Here is a 19,022-nt window from a genome sequence, read left to right on the forward strand (position 1 = left end):
GTTCAGATACATGTACATTTTCATGGAGAGGGCAGCATAGTTCGTTACGAATGTATGGAAGAAAACAACCACACACACACACACACACACACACACACACACACACACACACACACACACACACACACACACACACACACACACACACACACACACACACACACACACACAAGAGAACAGCAAAACAAAAACAAAAACTCAATGATAATTATTACTTATGTTAAATATGTAATTGGTGCAACAACACTGAGAGGCGGGTTTACGTTCTCCTGCACGCAAACATACACAATACCAGTACGTGGGCTAACCCTTCAAGTTAGTCGACCAGATTCAGCAATAAAGGATTGGACGGACTCGAAAATCAATGTATTTATGCGAAATGAATGTTGCTCGCTGCCTCTTAATAATGTTCCACGTGTCTAAAATTTACAGGCAGTGAGTTAATTGTGGACATACGAGCATGTTCAAACAACGTGCAGTATAACAAGTAATGTTCAGCTGTTTCGTTCCGGTTACCGCACGCACACTGTGGGTTATCTTTTAAATGGCGTTTGCATAAATCGGAATTAAGTTACTCATGTTTAAACGCATTCTGCTGTGTTGATATTAATTCAGCAAAACATTCCCGTCCAGAAATAAATTCAGCAAAACATTCCCATACCGAAATGAATACAGCAAAACATTCCCATACCGAAATGGATACAGCAAAACATTAACACACCAAAATGAATTTAGCAAAACATTTCCATGTCTTCCATACCGAAATCAAATCTGGCAAAACATTCCCATACTGAAATGAAAACAGCAGAACATTCCCATACCGAAATTAATTCAGCACAGTAATAAAACTAAAGTAGAAGAATGCGCTTAAGGGCGCTGCCTCTCTCTGGTGTTGAAGGTGGGGGGGGGGAACCCAGACAAGAAGCGCCGCCTGGCGGAAAGACGGGAGCGCCATATATGACGTGGCTCGTTAGTAACGTTCATCACGCACACAAACAAGGGAAGTAACTCAGTGGCAGTAACCCAGATGTAGGTACTCTTGACATTCAATCAAGTTTTTAAAACGCTTTTCCTTTTGCAAAGAAAAGGCAGTCCTCCTGCACGGTAACATTTTTTTTAAAACGTAGAATCTTCAATTGTTTAACTTTGAAAGCTATCTGAGGACCGGAAATTCGATAATGGATCATAAAAAGATTGAATGGGAGAAGTTTCATCTCATAATTAAATACTCTTGAAAATAGTTACTTTTGCGATACCTTGCCTACAGTTGGATGAGAGAACTAGTACAAAACCATTTTTAACAACCAAGAATCAATAACGTTTTAGATGGAACAAAGAAATGCATGACTTCGACAGCGTAAACAACATTCGGAGGCACACAAGTTAGCCCGCGATCGCGCTAGCAATTTTGTTATAACCGGAATAATCTGGCCTGTTTGATTACAAGAACCAATCAATCTGTCGACACAAAAAGTAAAGGCAAAATATACAAAAGAAAAAGCTGAACATTATTCTTGTTTCTGCTCTAATGGTGCAAAGTGACAATTTCTTTGTAAGTCCCATTGTTATTCTCCAGGTAACGCGCGATTCAACTGATACCACAGGAGCTTGTATCAAAGCGCCGGTCGATTATTATTTTCTCCTTCATCCTTTTTGTTTGTTTGCTTAACGCCCAGCCGACCACGAAGGGCCATATCAGGGCGGTGCTGCTTTGACATATAACGTGCGCCACACACAAAACAGAAGTCGCAGCACAGGCTTCATGTCTCACCCAGTCACATTATTCTGACACCGGACCAATCAGTCCTAGCACTAACCCCATAATGCCAGACGCCAGGCGGAGCAGCCACTAGATTGCCAATTTTAAAGTCTTAGGTATGACCCCACGACCTCCCGATCACGGGGCGGACGCCTTACCACTAGGCCAACCGTGCCGGTCCTCCTTCATCCTTACTGTATCGTTACTACTACTATTCACAGTAAGGATGAAGGAGGACCGGCACGGTTGGCCTAGTGGTAAGGCGTCCGCCCCGTGATCGGGAGGTCGTGGGGTCATACCTAAGACTAAAATTGGCAGTCGGCCGAATGAAATATTGTTCGTAAAACCCGATAACGTCGGATTACTGTGGTTCTCTCGGACAACTGCAGTTGGTCGACTGTGTTTCTGGCTTATGAAACTGGCCCCTGGTGTGTGGTTAAAGCGCGCTAAATAGCAATTCAAGAGATTTGTAAGTGTCATATAATGTTGTTGAATGCTATTGTGAGTGTGTCCCATAAGGTTAGTATTGCTGTTTAAGTGAAAGATGTCATCGTTCTGTAAATCTCATGTGAGGCGGATTGAGGCTTCAACTTGCTTTCTTGAACCCTGTCAAGAGACGAATCAAGCACAACCCACAAAACATACTTTTCGAACAGCTTCTCCTACACACTCACCCGGATTGTTCCTCATAACGTCCATTTTGTCCTTCGTGTCCAGCACGGCCAGTCTCCCCCCTTCACTGTCACAGGCGTCACGTGCATCTGTCCAGTTCTTGCGCACAGTGTTATGACTGATGACCTGGAAACAGCTGGACGACTGGACGTGCACCAGGCTGTCCATTGTGGGTACTGGACACGTTACTGTGGACAAAGAGAGTGTGCAAGTTATTATTTGACCTTTTGTTAACAACAACAACAACAACAACAACAACAACAACAACAACAACATTACCCAAACAACATCCGGTCCAGATCATCCAGGTATTTCAAATTATACGTAGTATGAGTTCTCTTAATCTTTACCCCTAAAGTCAATAAGGTCTGAAATCACACCATAAACTACGCAATAGGGACAATTTGGCAGTCGAATCGATTTAATTAACACCGGTTTATACAAATGAACGTAGTTGCGGAGCATTTTTGACTTAACCATTGCAGGTCTGTCCAAATTAGAAGACAGCGAATGTCCCTTGTACTTCTTGAACTAAATGTGTCACTATAAACTTCGCCGAAATGACTGCTTGACTGCAATATCTTTAAGGACGCCAAAACCAAAGCAAACAAGGGCACACGACCTCTAAAACACATCAACAAACCAACCAACCAGAGATATGAATTTGGAGACAAGACAAGACAAGACAAAATCTTAATTATCGAGGGTAATAGATAAGCAAGAATATTGCTTTTTTACATCCATCCCTCGCCCTAATATAGGGTCAACAAGAACAGAAAACAATATAATCAAAGAACTATCACATCAAACTTAATACATTATAACTGTATATACAGATACAAATTTAAAAATAAATTTTCATACTGCATTTTAAGTACAATTTCCAATGATAAAAAGTGTCAATGTTTAACATAACTTAATTTATTAATTTAATTTTTGGAGAGAGAGAGAGAGAGAGAGAGAGAGAGAGAGAGAGAGAGAGAGAGAGAGAGAGAGAGAGAGAACGAGAACGAGAGAGAGAGAGAGATAGAGAGAGAGAGAGAGAGAGACTCAGAGAGAGAGCGAAAGAGAGAGAAAGAGAGAGAGAGATAGAGAGAGAGAGAGAGAGAGAGAGAGAGAGAGAGAGAGAGAGAGAGAGAGAGAGAGAGAGAGCTCGAACTCGTAAAATGTATTACGGAAGGATAATACCATTACTGTAGGTCCATATGGTCCTTTCTTACAGCTAGTCCCTACTACAATACACACATGGAACGAAGTACAAAACACACACACACGTACACATACACACACGCGTCCACACACTTACACACATTCACACACACACACACACACACACACACACACACACACACACACACACACACACACAAACACACACACTTCAATATAAACAAACAAATAAACAAGAAGGGCAAAGCCCATACGACTCACATGCTTGACCTTGACCTTTACATGACTGTGTTGTAGTTGTTCCTCAAAACTTTTTTCCCAATAATTTATTGTTAAGACCTTCAGTACTTAGCGATGGGTGTGACCTCCGCTGGGTCCCTAAAAATGCAACTACCGTAAACCGGCTTACCTTTTCAACTTTAGCACAGGAGAGACGCAACGCATGGATGCTCCTTGACTCACTTTGATTTAAACAATTAGCAATGTTGTGAAGCGTTTTCCAGCAATTCGTACAATGTACGCTTAAATTACGGTGCAATGGATTCCTCAATTTGTACGCTTAAATTACGGTGCAATGGATTCCCCAATTTGTACGCTTAAATTACGGTGCAATGGATTCCCCAATTTGTACGCTTAAATTACGGTGCAATGGATTCCCCAATTTGTACGCTTAAATTACGGTGCAATGGATTCCCCAATTTGTACGCTTAAATTACGGTGCAATGGATTCCCCAATTTGTACGCTTAAATTACGGTGCAATGGATTCCCCAATTTGTACGCTTAAATTACGGTGCAATGGATTCCCCAATTTGTACGCTTAAATTATGGTGCAATGGATTCCCCAATTTGTACGCTTAAATTACGGTGCAATGGATTCCCCAATTTGTACGCTTAAATTACGGTGCAATGGATTCCCCAATTTGTACGCTTAAATTACGGTGCAATGGATTCTCCAATTTGTACGCTTAAATTACGGTGCAATGGATTCCCCAATTTGTACGCTTAAATTACGGTGCAATGGATTCCCCAATTTCTTCGAATAAGTCAAATTTACCAACAATTCCCCCCAAAAGGTCAGATCAATAGTATTCTATTTTGGCTCAAAACATTTCGTGGAAGATAACGTTGAGAAGCGAAAAGCGATGATTTTTGTGTGTGTATAATTGTCAACCTTATTTGAACCTAATTGCAATGTTCAAGTAACATAACTGAGATCAACGGTGAAAGTGTTGAGCAGGTCGACTCCTTTAGATTTTTAGGCACAATCATCTCGAGCGACCTCACATGGGACAAAAACACAGAGCCCATCATCAAGAAGTGTCAGCAGAGGCTTCACTTCCTTAGACAGCTGAAGAAATTTAGACTGAACCAAGCCATCCAAAAGCAGTTCTATATCACGACTTTTTTCCGTGACCTTTCGGATTTCATGGGGGCTGCCATTTTGGTTTTGATGCGCTTCCTTTTCCGGTTTACGTATTTTCCGGTTTAACATAGCATTTGCGTTTTTTTGTCAGAAGAGTGATATTTGGTTATGAAGGAAGTCAAGTCCGCCATTACCTGCAACCTCAGTTGAGTGTTTACTTTGAACTTAAACTTGAACCGTAACAGTGTGTAGCCAGTTCGCAAGACCTGTTCATCTTCCTACCAGTTCCAACTGTTGTTATCAATGGGTCGCGCAGCTGGAGGAAGTGTTTATTTTCATTTGGAGCCCAACTTCAGTTCAAAACCAGTCAAGAACTGGCCTTGACATTCGTTTGGAACTTAGTTCAACGAGTATTTTCTGGAACGTAACTTTTGACCCAGCTGGTTGGCATCATGAATTAGACGTACACCGGCAGTTATAAATCATGTTGTGCAAAAGACTGTAAAGAAGTAGAAAATTGTGGAAAATCGGGAATGCTTTCTCAGTTTGTGCACCCTGGCAACACTCATCAGGAAAAAAACTGCATATATGCCTTCCTCTGCAAAACAAAAGTCGCGCGAAGAATGCTGAACGGGCAGCGACGACTAGCTGTTCTTCTTCAAAGTAATAAACTACCCCCCAAACCTTGCAAGTTTGTGCGATTTACTTTGTGGACATGAAGCCAGCAGAGGGCTCAGGAATGCCCACTTAATTCCTTGATTTTACTTCCGTCACAAGAACTAAAAGAACATTCAATGTTCGTTAAATCTGTGGATCAAGTGACTCTAGAAGCGGAGGAAATGAAAATCACCAGCAGATCTGTACAAGATGTTGAATTCTGCCAGGGAAACGAAGCCGCTGTCACGGCAGAGAAGTCTCCGCCTACGAAAGTCGGTAGATCTAGAGCAAGGTAAACATACGTTTTTCAACGCTTGTTCACAAACACACACACACGTACACAAACACACACACGCTCACACCATCACACACACACTTATGAAAGAGATGGAATAGCTGATCGAGTGATGACAATGTTGATTGATAAGTATTTTTTGGTGCGGTGAACTTGAGGCAATATTGTTCTATCAATCCATCAATATATTTTACACTTTCACCCCAGAAATGAAGCACGTGTACACATATTGAACAAAAGAACCATTTTAAGCTTCCATTGGTATTGTTTCCTCTTTTTTTTGCAGACATGTTGGCAGGAAGTGAGTGTTTCACCCCACTCTTGCAAGGTAGGTTGATCACTGATGACAAGTTCTGATTGTTTTTCCTTTTTAATATTAAACGGATGACAATCCGTACTCTGCAGATGGATCTAACCGAGATGGATCTAACCGATACACGGAAGCAACATTGGGAACACACTGTTATTCAGTCTGTGAATAGTTCATGTGTGAGGGGTATTACTGCAAGTACGTTCACTAATGTAGAGAAATAATTTTGGACTCAAACTTCAAGTTAAATTGTTTCTGCTGTCAGAGCCATCTTTCTGAAGGAACAATATTTTACATGCCACTGGATTGTTGTATATTCCTTATTTTGCAATGACAGGCTCAGCTTTCATTTGATTGTAATGTGTTTCTTATTTGAAGCTTTGTATCATAAAAGCTCTGTAGAAGTGTTGCACTTGTTTTGCAGACTGCATTAGGCGTGGTAGCTATTGCACCTCCCCCCCCCCCCCCCCCCGCCTATTTATCTAACACACCCACCCACACACATACACAGGGTGCTGACAAAGGATCTTTTTCTATTCTCCTTCAGGCCATCGCTTAATTTCTTGCAGACTGAGGAGCAGAGGACGTTTGAGCCGCTCCTAAACCTGAGGCACACAAGCCACAAGGTAAATAAGGTATCAGTATAAAAACAAATGTTTTCACTTTGATTTTTATCGCATCATTTTTTTTAATCAAACTCTGTAAATTGTGGCAATTACACATTATGCCAATAACATTATTATGAAGAATGAAGATTTTTAACTTATCATTGAAGAAATGAAATCAAGCATTTTTGTTCATTCTGTATTTGATTATTATTTTCCAGTCTTTGGGTTGGCATAGTGGGTGAAATAAGGGTGAGGAGTGTCGGTTGGTGTTATGTTTTCGGTCTTGGTGATGTAATATTTTTCCAACGGTATTCATGGTTATGTTTGACTTTAGTGCAGATTCCAGAACAGCCTCTTAAACTGAAAAGCTACAAGGTCAACAATATAAACAGGTTACTGGTGTCTCAGGCATTGATGTTTTTAAAAAGATTTGCACAGCAATTTATGTGTTTGTAAACAGATAATGAAAATAAAGCATAACAACTTTTATATTTTGTAAGTGGAATTAAATGTTTTCATTTTTTATTTTGAAGTGTTTTTGTATTCAGGTTTTATTGGATGGGTGGGGGGGGGGGGGTGGTTTTGGTGGTTCTGACTTTTTATGATGTAAGGATGTTTTTCCTTAATTAGTTATTTAATTAGTTTATGAAGGGGGGGCCGAGGGGGGGGGCGGGGGGCGTGGGATTTAAAGTGTATTTCTGGCTTTCGGAGAGGTGCTAAATCTGTTAAAATGGAAATGAAATAAAACAATTGGTGGTGAGGGTTATTACACAAAAGGTAAGGATTATTTCTCATACCTTTTTATTTTTTACCCAAAAATTATGTTACTGAAATTATTCATTAATTTTTAAAGAGGCAGACTGTGAGACAGGTGATGTAATTGAAGTTAGAATATCATGAGATGTTACTTACTTTCTTTACAATATCATCTAATTTGACAGTCCGACACTGAAGACTGCTGACTTCATGGCAGCCACTGACCTGACGATATGACAGCCATGAATTGAATATCAAACGCAGAAGAAGAAAAAGAAGAAGACAGTCTAACAGGAAAATAATTCTGGTATGCTCATAATTTCTATGCCAGTTTGAAAAAAGTCATGAATTGAAGTTTACGTCATGAATTGAAGTTTACCCAGGTTAGACATTAGCATGTCGTAATTGTGACAATGAATGTATCCGTAAACGCACCAAGAGACTTACTTTGAAAAATTGAAGTCATGCATCGTCAATATGACTACAATCACAAACTGAATAAGGGGAAATCATGTCAATTTGGTGGTCTGGATCATCAGCTGTTGCTCATTCGCTATAATGGTCTACTTGACAAAGCCCGTCTTCATGTGCTTCTTTGTTTCTTTATACCTAGTGTAGACAACATGTAGGCGTTTGCAGACTGTTTATTGTATTGCTGTTGTTTGTTTGTGAGTAAAACTATGGTGTGACCTCAATTGTTTGAAATTTGTTGTGTATGTTCTACTTTGTGTAAGGTGTTTCTCCATGCCCCCAGAAGAACCGACATTATATTAAAACCTTCATACCCTGAAAATACTTGCATACTAGATGTTGTTTCTTATTGTAATGATTGGGGACAGGCAAGCTCTTAAATTGTGCAAGCCATCAGAAAACTGTCAAGTCTGATTTGCTAGAACAAGCGATATTAACACGTTATTAAGATGAATATTTGATTAAATATGTGCAGGAACTACTTCAGCAGATTCATATGGCCAGTCTCACAATGCAAGGAAGGTGAGTAAATTGAATTATGTCTCTCCCACCTGTTCTGTGTTTAGTGTCAGCCGTGATTGCCTGATGAGAATTTGAAAACATGTTGCTAACTAACATGAACCCAACCATGAAACGTGATGTAGGTGAGTAGCCCATCTAGAAAAACGAACCTGTTCTAATTCCGAATTAGAACAGGTTCTTTTTTCTAGATGGGCTACTCACCTACATCACGTTTTATGGTTGGGTTCATGTTAGTTAGCAACATGTTTTCACATAGAAAATGGTGGGCACCTGAACAAATATCTGCACATTACAATGAAGTCTTACTTTTTAATCTGATGGTTTAATAACCCCCAAAAACCCAACCAACCAGCACCCCCACCCCCCCCCCACCCCCACCCCTCCAAGAAGAAGCTCACATAACTACCAACTACACAATTTCATTACAGAATCAAACAATGGGAAGAATCAGGATTCAGCAGTGCTAGGTCGTTGGGGGGATAGCTATCACTAGGCACTCAGCAATGAATAGTTAAGGTTTTCACGGACATTAACAAAATCCGGTAACCTACGGACAGTAAATTTCACAGGGAAGGGAACAAGAACGTCAAAAATGGAAAAGTATGTTTTTTCTTTCAAACCATTGATAGAGCTCTGAAGCTTCACACAAGTTTTGCAGAGAGAGCACTCGGCCTCTTCATTTTTGGCACTAAAACATGCGCACACACAAAAAGAAAGTTTTTAAAAAGTGGCATCGATGTATTCTCACACTCACAGCCTTAGAATATTGCAGTTTGTATGTTACCAAATTGAGGCATGATTTTACTCCATACCTGACCAAATCTGCGACAGTCGGGCAAACTTCTTACAAGTCGGATTGGGCCTTCAATCAAATACTCAGAAACCAGCAGCTACTTTAAGTAATACTAGTTTTGTTGTTATTTTTTACAGCTTGTACTGAATGTGTTTTCTTTTATCTCCTCAGAATCGAGTCAGCCAGAGAAAGACCATTGAGAGGGAGAGCGCACAGTAAAGCATATATGGCATGCACTTCGGTGGACCAGTGCCATCATCTTCATAACAAGAGATGCAGATCATATTTTCTTATGTTTAAGTATAGCTGTTAGCAAAAGTATTTGACGATTCTTGGGTACGACTTTCGTGTTTAATCCTATTAGCTTGTGTACAGCCCCAAAATCTGTTTTATTTTGATTTATCATTTATAGTTTGAATTTTTTTTTAATGGAATTAGTCCAAATGTAAATACATCTAAGGTTGCAATATTGTTTTTTTGTATATATACCCTTAAAACTACCTCTTCGTGTAAACAAAATTTAATTGTAAAAAGAAGTGTTTGTTCAAGGGAGATAATTTGAAGCGAATTTTTTTTTAAATCAGTAAAACTGCGTAGTGACATCCTCAATTAAATAAAAAGAATAAGGAATAAAGGTATACACACAGGTTGTACCCATTTTCTTGATTGCACTGCTTTTAAGTAGAAAGCTTTTTTTTCTCAGAATTATTTTACAAATAAAATTCAAGGGAGGCAATTGATATGATAAAAAGGAAGAATTTTTTTTTTTTAGAATACTGTACACATTTAGTAAAGTATTATTTACAAGACAAAACACAGGGTTTTTTTCTGTGCCTACTACTTGACAAGAGAACCACGAGATTTGTGCAGATTATTTAAAATTTTCTGTACAGTATATTTTACAAAGACAGATCCATACAATATATATAATTTTGTAATAGATGTTTTCAATTTGTAGGTATGTTTTTTTTTAAATCAACAGTTCGGATAGCCACAACAAGTGTGTATGTCTTGTGATTTGAGAGCTTTAGCACTGGATGCTTAGAATCCTCTTGATCATTTACTTCAGTAGGTAAAGCCACCTTCTCCAAAATCTTCTCTCCTATTCTGTGCTTACTACAGTGGGTTTGACAAGAGAACCACGAGATTTGTTTTTGTACATATGTTGCTTTTATTCTGTACACTTTAATATTTTAATCCTATGTGCACATTTTTTTTTAACTGTGTTTTTGTTTTTGTTTTCCTGTATTCAAAGTGTGTATGGAAACCACAACCTGTCACAGCAGTATTATTAATCTGGATCTCCCTGCTAAGAACGTAATTAACAGAACGTGTGCATGTAGCTAAAGAACTTAAAAAGAATTTCTGCTACTTCACTCAAAATACGTCCATCCTCACACTCATATTTTCTTAAAATAATATTTGTTCATACAAACATGTTTGCGAATTATTCAATTTTGCGTAAAATATTCAATTACGATTTCTTTGTGTGTTGCAAAATTATGTAATAAAATTATGCAAGATCAAATTCAAAACAGCAATAAAGCTGCTGACGGCAGAATACCTCTGTTGACTTCTCTATCTGTTGGGTCAAACTATGCCACAGACATGTTTCTTCTAGAAGCTCAATATTACGTGGTACAGTCTCAAAGACAGAACAACGCAATAACCTTTTTTTGTGTAGATTCGATTGACTTTTTCCTGAAATAAAATATTCATGAAGCCGGTTCTGACCGAGTTAATATATTTCTGGAAAGCTGAACAACGCAATGCGTCTGTGACTGGTGAAGAAGCAGAGCTGGAGCTTTTTGTATTGTTTGTCGTTGGTTTTATTACACACGCACTCACATACGGTCAACAAAATGTTGCATGTTCCTGCTTGACAAACAAATGCCTGCATACATGCGTGCACGTACGAACGTACATACCTGTGCAAACAATCTGCCACTTCAAGTTCAACACCCAAACCCCACACATTCCTCCAAAAGGAGTCTGAAGTATAATACTGGCATTTGTAGTATTGAACGAGGACCTCAACTTCCATTGTCTAGTGCATGTGGGTCTCATGTTGTACGTGTGAAACCACTTACTTAAAAAAGAAAAAATCTTGTAAGCTTATCAACAAAAAACGAACAATTATATTCTTAAACAAACTGGTTAGAATAACAGATTTAGGAGAATGCAATGCAAGGAACATCATTATCTAATTCGGTCGATGCTTAGATCTAGAAAAGCACCCACTTATTCCAGTATAATAGAGAGAAAAAATCCAATTGAAAAAGTTCCAGATCTAGACAAGGCAAGCACTAGCAGCAATTTTAGCTAGCAAACTCGAACTTGCCCTGCATTCATGCAAGGTCGAACCACTTTCCCTGCCTAGTGGGGGTTTGGCGAGAAGAGGGCCGGTGCTGGCACACTCGGAGTGAAACGACATGTCACCTACTTCGATAGCTTCTCCGGATTTACGTATACGTCCGGGTTTACCGCATCGATTCTAAACCCTAGTTTCTCATGTTGGTAACAAACTGGCTATTTGTTTATCAGATGTGTCGTTGTTCCACATTAAATGATGCTAGAATGCAAGATCGCAATCATTTGGTTATCAAACCAGGTTGTGTTCTTTTTTTCATCACCTTTTTCCGCGCAAACAGTTTTGCGCCATTTCTTTTGCGCAGACTGGGCGGGACAGGAAGCGGAAGCGCATCAAAATTTCTGATTGGACAATGATGCCGACGCCCACTTGACCCCCACTACAATGTCAAGGTCGGAAAGTCGTGAATAGGGCCACTGTAGACAGCATTCTGTGTTTTTCAGTCACCGTGTGGTTTAGCGGTGCCAGTGCTAGGAACAAGGAAGAGCTGGAGCGCATTGTCAGACAAGCGTCTCGTATTGTGGGTTGCGAACTTCCGTCAGTCGCCTCACTGTACAGCTCACGTTTAGCAAAGAGAGCTAGGGGTATAGTGGCAGACTCATCTCACCCAGCCGGCCATCTGTTCGAGCTCCTCCCGTCAGGCAAGCGCTTCCGCGCTCTGAAGAGCAGGACTTCTCGTTTCAGAAACAGTTTCTTTCCTGAGGCAGTCCTTGCGGCCTCAATGGTGGATCGTTCTTAGATCTGTTAGATTTGTGATATGTGTCAGTTAAAGTTTTGAAAGGGATTGAGTATCCTTAAATGAAATATCTTAATAGATGTAAGGGTTGTGTCCTTGAATAACTGTGTTAGCATGTACTCGGATTTATTATATTGATGACTATATTTTTAGATATGATTTTAGGGAATTCATTTATCTTTATCCATGTAACCTGTGATTACTCCTGTCAAATTGGTGCTAAAAGAACAACCAGTCCGTTTTGAACTGTCTGGTTGGTGTACACATGTAAATAGGCCCAGTGAAATTGAACACTTTATCTGTACATATTTATTATGATATAATATGCGTGTGGAAGGTGTGTGAAGTTTGGATGCATACACCATAACAAAATCCTGTGCTTTGCATTTGGTAAATAAACTGTTTGACTAACTGACAAATAAATGACGTACTGTTGCCGGAGATAGTAAATCCTGGACACAGTCGTAGAATTTTCTTCATGTTGTAATGGTAATGTATTAGATTGTTAATCTGTTAATTGTTTTTATTCTGCTTTGGATCACCAGCGTCAACTGAAGGCACTTCGTGGACAGCGTTGTCAGACTATGACGACCGCCTTCCCGACACACAACTGATATCTACGTCACCAACTACTGTGCACAGTAAAGTGGAGTGCAGTCTCATATGTCTGCTCCAGAGTGGGTGCAACGGCTTCTTCTTCAATGACGTCAGTAATACCTGCCTCCCGGTATCAATGAAGATGTCATATATCGCAATCACGTCATCATGAATGGCGTCACCAGCAATGGTTATCGCTACTATTCGAACAGAGGTGATTTCTTCTTTTATCATCGTCTTTCTTCGGGTTTGTTGTTGTTGTTGTTGTTGTTGTTGTTGTTGTTGTTGTTGTTGTTGTTGTTGTTGTTGTTGTTGTTGTTGTTGTTCCTCTTCTTTTCCTTCTTCTTCTTCTTCTTCTTCTTCTTCTTCTTCTTCTTCTTCTTCCTCTTCTTCTTCTTCTTCTTCTTCTTCTTCTTCTTCTTCTTCTTCTTCTTCTTCTTCTTCTTCTTCTTCTTCTTCTTTGTCTTCATCTTCTTCTTTGTCTTCATCTTCTTCTTCTTCTTCTTCATCTTCTTCTTCTTCTTCTTCTTCTTCTTCTTCTTCTTCTTCTTCTTCTTCTTCTTCTTCTTCTTCATCTTCTTCTTCGTCTTCGTCTTCTTCTTCATCTTCTTCTTCTTCTTCTTCTTCTTCTTCTTCTTCTTCTTCTTCTTCTTCTTCTTCTTCTTCATCTTCTTCTTCTTCTTCTTCTTCTTCTTCTTCTTCTTCTTCTTCTTCTTCTTCTTCTTCTTCATCTTCTTCTTCTTCTTCTTCTTCTTCTTCTTCTTCATCTTCTTCTTCTTCTTCGTCTTCTTCTTCATCTTCTTCTTCTTCTTCATCTTCTTCTTCTTCTTCTTCTTCTTCTTCTTCTTCTTCTTCTTCTTCTTCTTCTTCTTCTTCTTCTTCATCTTCTTCTTCTTCTTCATCTTCTTCTTCTTCTTCTTCTTCTTCTTCTTCTTCTTCTTCTTCTTCTTCTTCTTCTTCTTCTTCTTCTTCTTCTTCTTCTTCTTCTTCTTCATCTTCTTCTTCATCTTCTTCTTCTTCTTCTTCTACCGGCACGGTTGGCCTAGTGGTAAGGCGCCCGCCCCGTGATCGGGAGGTCGTGGGTTCGAACCCCGGCCGGGTCATACCTAAGACTTTAAAATTGGCAATCTAGTGGCTGCTCCGCCTGGCGTCTGGCATTATGGGGTTAGTGCTAGGACTGGTTGGTCCGGTGTCAGAATAATGTGACTGGGTGAGACATGAAGCCTGTGCTGCGACTTCTGTCTTGTGTGTGGCGCACGTTAAATGTCAAAGCAGCACCGCCCTGATATGGCCCTTCGTGGTCGGCTGGGCGTTAAGCAAACAAACAAACAAACAAATCTTCTTCTTCTTCTTCTTCTTCTTCTTCTTCTTCTTCTTCTTCTTCTTCTTCATCTTCTTCTTCTTCTTCATCTTCTTCTTCTTCTTCTTCTTCTTCTTCTTCTTCTTCTTCTTCTTCTTCTTCTTCTTCTTCTTCTTCTTCTTCTTCTTCTTCTTCTTCTTCTTCTTCTCAACTTGTCACTTCTCCTTTAGATACCTTTTTCTGGTTGAACGTGAAATATTTCTAGGGCCAAAAATAAAGAATAAACTATTTTTTTTAAAAAGTCCTAAAATATTATCAAAACAGTGCGATTCAAAATGGAATATAAAAACGTTATAACGCTAATTTTAAGGTTTGCTTGGTCTGCAGTAAAATATCTAAATTAATATAATTTAAAAAAATAAGCAAATGTAGTCTTTTGCAACGAATATCCCTTTCAGGTCCGTTAAGAGTTTGAACACGAACTACACATAATTCGAAATACCTTGATGGTTAGTACCGGTTGTCATGTTGTTGTGGGTGTTGTTGTTGTTGTTGTTGTTGTTGTTGTTGTTATTAATAAAAGTTCAAAATTTAACTTGCGCGCTTTTTATGTCCACAGTAACGTGTCCAGTGCCCACAATGGACAGCCTGGTGCACGTCCAGTCGTCCAGCTGTTTCCAGGTCATCAGTGACAACTCAATACTCAAGAACTGGACAGATGCACGTGACGCCTGTGACAATGAAGGGGGGAGACTGGCCGTGCTGGACACGAAGGGCAAGATAGACACCGTCATTGACGTCATGAGGGACAACACAGGTGAGTCTGAAGGAGGAGCTGATCCCAAAAGTAGGTTATGTGGGTTGTTGTCAATTCGTCTCTTTGTCGAATCCACGAAAGCTAGTCAAATGCTCATGTTCGTGACAAAAAAAAAGTGCTTTGGATAGCTGATTCTGTCACCTCAAAGAATATCACACTGCATTATGACATGGATTGCAGCCAGCACACCCTCGCGTGCACAGAGAGACAGAGAGGCAGACGTACAGGGTGACCCCCCCCCAAAAAAAAAGTTTTTTATTTTTTTATTTTAAAATCAACCCATAAAACTGTTAATACCTTCTACATCTGTTGAGCAAATTACGCTATATATGCGGGACATACACTTCAGCTAATGCATAACCCTTCCACACAGTGACAATGTTATAGATCAAATGGTCAGACTTTTGTTCAATTTAAAATGAGTTGCCAAATTCGGGGATCGACTCAACAGTACGAGGTTTGAAATTGAGCGGAAGCCAAACTAGCCCGGTTTAAGCCCTCCAGGTTGTTACTTTTGGGGTAATTCGAATTACATAGTATACCTTTGTCAACATTAGACAATTAGTGACTTGAATACAGCAATTACAGGTAGGATCAGTGCATTTCCCATGGATGAATGAGTTCATGTCATTGATGAATTTTGCGCGACATTGCGCAAGTGTAACTTTACAACAAAGGGGTTAATTTTTCCAGTTATTTGAGTTTAGCAACTATTTTCATAGTAACTGTTGTTGTGCGTGAACTTCAGTTCGTCCACGACCATTCTTCAACGTGTCGAGTCTGTAGGTAACATGGTCCGACGTTTACTTTTCTCCAAAATAAGTTCCAAATTACACCTCCAAAATTGTCAATGGCACGAAGGCTTTCCTGTCTAGGGATTGCTCTGAACCTAGCTGTAACTGCCTTCTTTAGATCATCGATGATCTAGGGGGTGAAGGAGGTGTTTGTGTATACTCAAACATTCATATAATCTAGAAGGTAAAAGTCTGGATCGTTTAAATAAGGTAAGTGTTGCTATCGCTCTATGTCAAACCTCGTTTTGTTGAATCGATCGCCGAATTTGTAAAGTTTTTTTTTAATTGCACAAAAGTCAGACCATTAGATTTTTTTAAATTGACACTTTGTGGAAGGGCCATGCATAGCCTGCAGCTTATGTCTCCTAAATATAAAATGAATCGGTCAACAGGTGTATAAGTTATCAGCATGCTTGAGAAGGTTGCATATGTTTGGGTCACCCTGTACAAAGAGATACAGAGAAAGAATTAAGGGCGTCTCATTATTTTTAAAACCGACAGAACAACAAATATGTCGCTTTAAAAAAATTCATTTCATTTCTGTACAAAATAAACTAACGACTACACCCTTCTTGTGTTATATTATTCATCCCACATTTTGGTCCTCAGACTTTCCACAGGTAGGCTTTTACCTGGGGGCCCATCGCCCCATGGACAGGTGGAACACTGCTTGGCCCAACGGCGAGCAGGACTACATCTGGCTCAACGGTCAGCCGCTAGACCCCGACCTGACCGCGCCGTACTGGAAGGACAGTGACCCCAATAACTGGCAGGATGGTCAAAATGTCATCATGCTGTACGGGGACCAAGGGATCTCCAGGCCGTGGGTGGATGATAATGCGGATAGGATTGAAGGCTACATCTGCGAGTTTTCTCTCATTTGAGGGTTCTGTCTAAAAACGTACGGTCTCCATGTAGAGGGTCTGTCTTTAACAATTGGTTTCAAAGCAAAACCGCAGACCGTACATCTGCGAGCTTTTTCTAATTTGATAATTGCACTTGAAAAGCAGAAGTCCGCGCTTACGAAAGGCTTCGAAGGTAGTTTTTTTATGTTTTACCCCAGCACAACCACAGACACTAAACTTTTCTTTCATCTGATTGAGGGCTTAAAGTTGTACGCCCTCACGGCAAGAGGGACAAGATGGACACCGTTATGAACGTTATGAGGGACATGATGGACACCGTTACGAACGTAATGAGGGACAAGATGGACACCGTTATGAGGGGCAAGTTGGACACCGTCTGAGAGATTGGCCCGAAAAAGCAGGGTCTATCAAGCACACCAAACCTACAGTAACTGACTTCTAGTTGTATACTCGGTTCGTCGGATATTTCATGCTGGTTGAACGCAGGTACGTTATGCAGACAGCAGTTTCCGCTCATTGAAACTTCTGTCTAAGACGACATCTACCCCAAAGAGTCTCAAACTGTATAAACACCAAGTCCCCACTGACGAGCCAACACTAATACAACGAGCGGCTCTTCAAACAGCACAGTTTCAATCTCAACCATATGTCTGTGGGACGGTCTGAGATCTCCATCCGAAAAAAATAGGGTGTACCAATAGAAATCCCCCAAACACATCAAAACTACAGTAAATGACTTCTGGATGTATTGTCCTGTGCGGTTTTTTTTAGTTTTTTTTTAGAAAACTCTGTTCTTCAGATATTTCTTAAACGCATTACATGAGGTACGTCTTTCTGTTTGCGCTCATTGAACAATCGTTCTGATTCGTAACAAGATCACTTCTACACAATAGATTCTAAGTCTTCTATCCGATGGTGCAGACAAAATCCCTACGAGCCTACGCTGATACCACGAGCGACTCTTCCAACAATATCACAATTTCATCCCAACTATATGTAGAATAAAACATCCAGACAGTATACCAGACTGATTTTAAGCAAAAATGCACAGGCACATTACCATTATGTTTATATTCTTTGTTTTTAATGAATATATCTTTCTTAAAATCTTTGTGTGCGTGTGTCGTTGTGTGTGTATGTGTGTGTGCGTGTGTGTGTCGGTGCCGTGTGTGTGTGCGTGTGTGTGTGTGTGTGTGTGTGTGCGTGTGTGCGTGGAGTAAGTGTGTGTGTGTGTGTGTGTGTGTGTGTGTGTGTGTGTGTGTGTGTGTGTGTGTGTGTGTGTGTGTGTGATCTATTGATCTGATCGTTTTGGGGTGAGTTTCTGGTAAATTTGACGAATCCGACAATTCTGGGCAATTCACTGTACTGTAATCTAGACGCACACGGCACGATTTGATTGAAAACGCACAAGTATTAAAAGTAATTAAATCAAAGTAAAAGAATGCGCTTAAGGGTATCCTTAGCGGATTATGACTTTATTCAGTTATTCTGCAGAAAAACAGAAATGCTGGAGAAAAACTTGTTTGTTTCTGCAGCATTTCTGCATAATGTCATCTTTCGCGAGAGCAACCTTTTTTTCTGCAGTAAAACAGTTTTACTGCAGTAAACTTGAAATCAAGAATGCTGCAGTAAAACGGTGATGTTGTTTTACTGGAGAAAAACTGTTTACACTTTTTCTTTAGCATTTTTGCATTATTCAGTTATTCTGCAGAAAAACAGAAATGCTGGAGAAAAACTGTCTTTTCTGCAGCATTTCTGCATGTCATCTTTCGCCGAAGCAACGGGTTTTTCTGGAGCAAAACATTTTACTGCAGTAAAATTGAAATCAAGAATGCTGCAGTAAAACGGTGCATTTTGTACTGGCTCATTATGATGTTGGAGCACGCGAGCCCCCCTCTGTCGAGAGATGGACTCATCCAGAATTACCAATAGTTGTGCGTGACACGAATGTATTTTGTCTGTCTGACTTCCTTTCCGCCGGAAGTTCAAAGTTTCAAATTAAACAATGGCACCTGTCAGCAACATTGTCACATTTTCCCAGACGAACGCAGTAGTCCACTTCTTGTTCGATTTGCTTCAGAAATTGTTCACATTCGGCCGCCATTGTGAAGTTGAATATAATGCCCTTATGCTACACGCCTTCTGATTGGTACACTGCGGAACA

General features: G+C 40.0%; 1 protein-coding gene and 1 long non-coding RNA gene across 2 annotated transcripts; both read left to right on the top strand.

The window, feature by feature from the left end:
* The first annotated feature begins 4,816 nt into the window (after positions 1–4,816).
* On the top strand, positions 4,817–11,104 carry LOC138951980 (uncharacterized). Its single transcript, XR_011451273.1, has 6 exons — positions 4,817–5,914; positions 6,204–6,245; positions 6,775–6,853; positions 7,777–7,898; positions 8,538–8,584; positions 9,549–11,104. It is a non-coding gene; the product is annotated as an uncharacterized lncRNA (long non-coding RNA).
* Positions 11,105–11,403: 299 nt separating this feature from the next.
* On the top strand, positions 11,404–17,906 carry LOC138951979 (macrophage mannose receptor 1-like). The gene is made up of 3 exons (XM_070323548.1): positions 11,404–13,295; positions 15,001–15,198; positions 16,602–17,906. Exons 1-3 carry the CDS (start codon positions 13,250–13,252, stop codon positions 16,874–16,876), a joined length of 519 nt encoding a protein of 172 aa, XP_070179649.1. The 5' UTR covers positions 11,404–13,249; the 3' UTR covers positions 16,877–17,906.
* Positions 17,907–19,022: the final 1,116 nt, after the last annotated feature.

This window comes from Littorina saxatilis, linkage group LG17 (assembly GCF_037325665.1).
Source record: "Littorina saxatilis isolate snail1 linkage group LG17, US_GU_Lsax_2.0, whole genome shotgun sequence".
In the NCBI taxonomy this organism is placed as follows: domain Eukaryota; kingdom Metazoa; phylum Mollusca; class Gastropoda; order Littorinimorpha; family Littorinidae; genus Littorina; species Littorina saxatilis.

Excerpts from the sequence above, each read along its gene's own strand:
- LOC138951979 (XM_070323548.1), top strand. The coding sequence starts at position 13,250 with ATGAATGGCGTCACCAGCAATGGTTATCGCTACTATTCGAACAGAG. Across the intron at positions 13,296-15,000 it reads TCGCTACTATTCGAACAGAG|TAACGTGTCCAGTGCCCACA; the intron begins GTGATTTCTTCT and ends TTATGTCCACAG. Across the intron at positions 15,199-16,601 it reads CGTCATGAGGGACAACACAG|ACTTTCCACAGGTAGGCTTT; the intron begins GTGAGTCTGAAG and ends TTTGGTCCTCAG.